Genomic DNA, 6710 nt, shown 5'->3' with positions numbered 1-6710 from the left:
AATCTGTAATTTGGAGATGGGGCTTCAGAAGCTCCTTGCAATATAATTTGTTTAAAATTTTAAATGAAATATATTTTTCATGTGCACACTCACATATTCTTGACATGCGGCCTCTGAGCAAAAAATTGTTTCTAATAAAATTAAAAAAGGGTACCAGGGACTTCCCTGGTGGTGCAGTAGTCAAAGACGCTGAGCATCCACTCCAGGGGTCATGGGTTTCATCCCTGGTCAGGGAACTAGGATCCCACATGCGAAGCAGCGTGGCAAAAAAAAAAAATGGTAGCAGCCTTAGGACTGACTTTACAAACAAAGCTGTCTGTGAATTCAAAAATTAAATAACATGCTTTTCTCACTGACTCTGAATTATCTCTGGGGGCCCGGGCTACATGTGAATGCTGTGACATCAGTGAAGTCACTCTTCTCTAGGACACAGCCCATCCCTATAGGGAATGTCTCCCATATTTATGAGTATTGTGCAAACAAAAGAGCAGTTGCTAAAACATGGATTTATTTGGGCATTACTGTCAAGTATGATCAAAGACAACATTCTCTGAGAGCTTTGTCTGATCATCTGTAGTACTCGAGTTCCAGAAATAGCGCTTGTACAGAACGTATTCATGTGCAAAATGGATCATTTATTTAGCACTAAAATCAAACTTTAAAAACATCAGTTCCATCTTAAAAACAGGCATTTAAAAAACATTTCTGACATTCTAAGTTTGCATCTAGACATCTGCACAATCTGGAGACCCAAATTCCACTGGGATTTCCACTGACAAAGGTGATTTTTACCGGCTGTGGGAAGCTGGGAGGGGAGCCATGGCATGGAGAGAACTGTCCTTCAAAAGGTCCAGTGGTCCCAGGATGCTGTTTCCTACTCTGCTGAGGTTTCCTCCTTGATCTCCAAGGAAAGAGTTTCATGGTTGCTTACATAGACTCTTGGTAACTGGTCAGGAATCCACATATAATCATATTGCAAAATTTCTTGAAGAGAAAAAAACCATGACCGAGGTCTCTTGCCCACTCACTTCTGCCATGCTAAACTCCTCAAACAGAGCTCTTAATCAGCAACACTGAAGTCCTGATCTCAATGTAAGAAGGGCTGGTTAACACCCTTTAATAACTACTCTGCAATTCCAAAGGACTCTCTGACAGCTTTCCTAGGGAGGGCATGAAGTAACCGAGGATCTCAGAGGCAAAAACAAGCTCAGTTTAACCATTTCCCGTCTAGGCTGACTGTAGAGTTTTGTGAAGACCAGTGTACGAAGCCCTCATCACAGAAAAGGAAAACAACGTCTTCTCTTTAGTAAAGGCCAGGCCACTCATCGGCATTTCCTCTTTTCCTTCCTTATTCTTGGCAATTGTTTTTGGAAACTGGGTAATTCCCCATAGGGAGGTGGCAGGTGATACTTACAAGGAGGGCCAGCATCTCTGGGGGTACTGTCCTTTGTACAGCGACAAGGAAGATGAGGCAGTTCAGCTCAGGAGGACGTCTTATGAACAGGCAGGAAAGGTCCATTCGTACCCATCCTTTGGAGCTGGTGAAACTGGATATCGAAGGCTGTCCAAACTCCCAGGCACAAGGAATCCCAGTTCTAACTCTATTGCGATGTATGTGTTAATGATCCTCCTTTATGAAGGACCTCGGCTGTGGGTTCCTGGGCTAAGGAGGCCTAGGCTGTGGGTCAGCAGGTAGGACAGTCCTGGAAGACTCAGAGAGCCAGGGACAACACCCAGCATATCATACCACTCCTGACACTGCTACAGGGAATAAGCCCCAAGATGGGACATGATTCTTGCCCTTTACAAGGTCAACATAGCTCCTATCAGGGACGCATGTAGGGATAAGTCTACAGGGAGAAATTCTGTGTTCTTCTGGCCTTCAGTCTTCCATGTCAGTGAATTTTCTCTTTGCGTAGTTCTGAACCAGGTTGGAAGCTGTGAGCTGAGATGCCTGCCCCTTCTCCCAACACTGAAAGTCATTCAGTCCTTTCTGCCCTGTTTGAAACAAGCCTCTCTCCATCTCGTCTAGCCGGGCCACGAGTGCCGACGTGTCTTCATTGTAAGCGTTCTGGGAAGAATCCATGATGCGGCGGAAACGTCCAACAAATGTCTGAAGAAGAAGTGCCAGAGAGAAATCAGATACATTTTTTTAAAATCCCTGAACACTTACAGGCAAGAATTTGGTTTGGGATTCAGTCAGAAGGAGGTCTGAGCCTCCTCTGCCTATCACCTGTGATCAACCATAACCCCTTTCTTATTTCCAGGATTTCCTGTTGGTTCCAACTCTTAGCAAGCAAATATAAAGAGCAGCACACAAGTCATAGTTACATGCATATGTAATAGGCAAACACAGCATAACTGTAGGCTGACCTAGAATAACAATACACTGATCGCATAAATCATACACTCCCCTGGGTAAGAGTAACATTTGGTGGCCAGCACAGCTATCTCCTGAGCCATGTGCAATGCCATAGGTTTTCATGTCAGTTACTTGCCTGCAGGAGAGAATGGGAGATGTCGGCATTCTCTGGACTGTCAAAATGCAGGAGCTGGGAGCCAAACCCATAGAAATGTGGTCCCATTTTGTGGAGGTCCACCACGTTGGCGTCTGCACTGAACACAGTCCTCCAACCCTCCTGGTAGATCTTGGGAAGTTCCACTGAAAGGATCCGCCGCTTGTTGTCAAAAAGTCCCTTTGCCAGCCACAAAGGGAGTTCAAGCTTTGTGCCCTGTATCACACAGGATTGTAGGTTTTAAAGACAAGTAACATAGTAAATGTGTTACTATGCACGTGACCTAAGGGAATGAATGAATATCAGTACTGCCTGTTCTCTCTAGGGGAATGACTGCCAAACACAGAAGATGTAGTTGTGACTTACGAAATGAACTGTGTGGGCTGAAGTTTTATGTCATGATGGAACGGAGAGAGAAAAAGCATTTATACCAAAAAGAGAGTGAAGAACAAAAATGTGACACAAAGGGAAGGCTTTCCTAACTAACGTAAATAAAAACTACCCAATTGCAGATAACAGAAAATAGAAGGTGGAAAAAATGTTATGCAAAAGAAGCATTACTAGAGATAAAGACGGACCTTTGATAATAAAATGGTCATTAAATCTATTAGAAAAATAGAAATATCTGTCTAAATTAACAGAAGTAAAAGGAAAAATGACAAATCTACAATCATCATGGGAGATTTTAACATCTCTTTTTGATAAATGAGAAGTAGCAAACAAAAAATCAGTAACATAGACAATCAAAACAAATAAAAGCTTCACCTAATTTATGTATAGATTATGTACTGCAGACCATGCCTTCACAATATCAAACTTTTCAAGCACATCGCTGTTGTTTAGTTGCTAAGTCATGTTCAACTCTTTTGTGACCCCCGTGGACTGTAGCCTGCCAGGCTCCTCTGTCCGTGGGATTTCCCAGGCAAGAATACTGGAATGGGTTGCCATTTCCTTCTCCTGGGCATCTTCCTGGCCCAGGAATCGAACCTGAGTCTCCTGCCATGGCACATGGATTTGTTACTGCTGATCCACAGGGAAGCCCTTTCAAGCACAAACTGAATGGTTACCTTATGCTGCTGTTTAAAGCAAACGCTAACTTTCAAAAAACTGAAATCATTCAGACTATGTTGTTTGGCCACTGTGGAACTAAGCCAGAAATCAAAATCCAAACTGTACATAGCAAAGTCCCCAGATGTTTGGACCTAAGCACCAGTCTTCTCAATAATTCATGAGTCAAAGAAGAATTCATAGTGAAAATTAGAAAACCAAATTAAAACTTGTGAAATGTAGTTAAAGCTACAGGAAAAGCACAGCTAAAAATGTAAAAAAGAAAGCTGAAAAATCAATGACCTGGGTACCCATCTCAAAATGTGAATGGTTGCAAGAGAACAAAGAAAATTAAGCCCAAAGAAAAGAGAAGGAAAGAATAATTAAGATAAGAACTAAATGACCTAAAAATGAAGGTACAAATGAGAAAGCTGACAGAGCCACTATTTAGTTCTTTTAAAAGACTGCTACAAGTGATAAACTCCTAGTAAGAAATTATGATCTCTTAAGAAAGAGATCATAATTTCTCAATATCAAGAATAAAAAGCAGGACACAGCTATAATTGTACAGATGTTTAAAAGATAGTAAAAGGATATTTTGAACAACACTATACCACTCTATTTGAAAATTTAGGTGAAACAGTCAAATTCCCAGGGTGGAAAAACCATGTACCAAGAGTAAAACTAGAATAGAAAATCTGATAGCCCTGTGTCTATGAATGAAATGAAATATATCAGTAAAAACCTTCCTACACAAATCTCCCACGCAGAAGAATCCTAAATAGCATATGTAGACATTGGGCCCTCAAAGAAAGGGACCGTAACTCCCCTCTCCTTAAGTATAGCTGTACATATGACTTCCTTCCAGAGAGAACAGTCTGGAAGGTGGAAAAGCAGAGTAACTTTACAATGAAGAATCCTGACAAATCCCACATAGCTCAAGTGATCAAGGTTCGTATCAACACAAGTCCCACTGATGGCAGGTACCCTTGTTAAGATGTGGTAAAAATGGCACTTCGCCTCTATGGTCTTCCACCTCAAAACAGTCTAATCATGAGAAAACCAGCAGACAAATCCCAAATGAGGAATATTCTCAACAAAATACCTCACCAGCACGCCACAAAACTCATGGTCATTAAAAACAAGGAAAGGCTAATAAACTGTCAAAGCCAAGAGGAGCCTAAGGACACACAATTACTAAATGCAATTTGGTGTCCTGGATGGGAACCTGGAACAGAAAATGGACGTTAAGTAAAAATGAAGGAAATATGAATAAAATATGGATGGTACACCTCTGTTTATCAGTGTGTAAGAGAACCAACTAATTAAGTACTCTAACGGAAAGTCAAAACATAATGTCTAAATGTTTAAAAACTCAAGATAAATTTAAGAACATTAATTAGAAATATGGAGGTGAATTTTGAAGAGACTGTGAAAAAAGGAGACAGATCCTGTAGAAATGGAAAGGACACGAGGGAGAGCAAGGCAAGGTCTCCTATTTTTTTCTATAAATCTTTGGGTATTATCTGGCTTTTTAAACTTTGCATATGTCTCACTTTGATAAAAATAACTCAAAATAGACCAAACAAAAAACCCTTCTAAACAAAACTTGGGTTAACTACGAAATAAAAAATAACCATTATGGGACTTCCCTGGTGGTCTAGTGGCTAAGACTCCAAGCTCCCACTGCGGGTGGGGGGCGGGTTCCATTCCTGGTCAGGGAACCAGATCCCACATGCCAAAACTAAGGGTTCGCACATGGCAACTAAGACCCCCACGCAGCCAAATAAATATTTAAAAATAAGAACTATTACAAGCCATGTTCCTGGGAAAAACTCGAACTTGAAGTCATGCAGTTCTAAATTCGAATCCCAGTTCACCACTTACAATAAGACCCTGGCACCCTGGCCAAGAAACCCAACATATCTGGGCTTCAATTTCTTTATGTGTAACAATATCTGAATATAGGGCTGTTAAAGGACTAAAGGAGTAATAGATCCCTGCACTAAAAGCTCTCAGGAAATGGTTGCTGATGCCATCATCATTTCAGGAACGAATATAGCAATTTGCAGCTCCCAGACATCATTTGCTCCTACAGAAACCAAAACTGTTGTTTTGCTTTAAGGCAAAAAGTGATCAGAACCCTGGTCCGTAGGCGCCGATCCTTAAGCATCAACACACACCGGGTGAAAACACACTGCTGAATTTGGTTAGTTTCAAAAAGGAAATCCGTGTTGGAGGGACCCTGACGACCCAGTATAAATTTAGTTTCCGCACAGGTCGCGAAGGCTGGGGGGGTGGGAGTGGGGCGCGCGGCGAACAGGACTCAGCGCTCCGCTCGGCCTCCCTGTACTGTAAAACTACAAATCCCAGAGGGCATCACGCCCGGCTACGCAGCGCCCCAGAGCCCGCAAGTCCTACTTGGAGTTGTAGTCTTTCCAGACGGAATCGCTTACCTCCGGGATCGCATTGTCAGTCTCGGCCCCTCCGCTCCGGTCTAGGAAGAAAGCGCCCAGGCGCGGCATGGGGATCTCCGTGCGCACCGAGAGCTTCTCGTGGGACATCAGAATGTCGTCCAAGGAAAGAAAATTCTCCTGAGGACCCAGCGCACCCGACTCCACCCGGAAATAAGCCTCGGACATGGCGGCGGCTTGAGTGTCTCCGTTTCCACTCTCGTGATTCGGGAGACCTCCTGGAGTCAGGGATGTAAAAAGAGGAGGCTGCTGAGGCTGGTCAGGATTGTGAAGGTTGAGGAGGTCGCCGCGGCAGTCAGACTGGATTCAAACTCTTTTTCCCGCGCCCGCGGACGGGCCAGACGGGAGCAGTCGATCCAGGCTGGTCTGCCCAGACAGAAGCAATCGACAAAGTCTGCGGATTTGGTTCTGCGCGACCCAGAGGAAGAGGAGCAGTACTTGACTCCGCCCAAAGTGTGTTTTTCAGGAGTGTAGCCTGGTGTGAGAACTTTAAATAAAACTGGAGATTGCTTTGAAGCTGCAAAATGCATTTGCACTAGATCGTGGTCCTTTAAATGTTTATATGAAATTTAAAACATTTTGCAACACACTTGGGGGCTTCATTGCACCCTCCCTCTCTGACCTGATCCAGTCTGAATTTACATTTTGTCAGTCTCTGTGAATCTTTGTTAAT

General features: G+C 43.1%; 1 protein-coding gene across 1 annotated transcript; it reads right to left on the bottom strand.

The window, feature by feature from the left end:
* Positions 1 to 614: 614 nt before the first annotated feature.
* GINS3 (GINS complex subunit 3) lies at positions 615 to 6466 on the bottom strand. Its single transcript, XM_069552915.1, has 3 exons — positions 6020 to 6466; positions 2499 to 2732; positions 615 to 2113 (listed from the first exon to the last, which is right to left on the bottom strand). The coding sequence occupies exons 1-3, from the start codon at positions 6203 to 6205 to the stop codon at positions 1883 to 1885; spliced, it is 651 nt and encodes a 216-aa protein (XP_069409016.1). The 5' UTR covers positions 6206 to 6466; the 3' UTR covers positions 615 to 1882.
* Between the last annotated feature and the right edge of the window lie 244 nt (positions 6467 to 6710).

Source organism: Ovis canadensis, chromosome 14 (assembly GCF_042477335.2).
Source record: "Ovis canadensis isolate MfBH-ARS-UI-01 breed Bighorn chromosome 14, ARS-UI_OviCan_v2, whole genome shotgun sequence".
Taxonomy (NCBI): domain Eukaryota; kingdom Metazoa; phylum Chordata; class Mammalia; order Artiodactyla; family Bovidae; genus Ovis; species Ovis canadensis.
This window is presented reverse-complemented; position numbering and strand designations above follow the sequence as displayed.

Excerpts from the sequence above, each read along its gene's own strand:
- GINS3 (XM_069552915.1), bottom strand. The coding sequence starts at position 6,205 with ATGTCCGAGGCTTATTTCCGGGTGGAGTCGGGTGCGCTGGGTCCTCAG. Across the intron at positions 2,733-6,019 it reads CTGACAATGCGATCCCGGAG|GGCACAAAGCTTGAACTCCC; the intron begins GTAAGCGATTCC and ends TGTGTGATACAG. Across the intron at positions 2,114-2,498 it reads TCTCCCATTCTCTCCTGCAG|ACATTTGTTGGACGTTTCCG; the intron begins GCAAGTAACTGA and ends CTTCTTCTTCAG.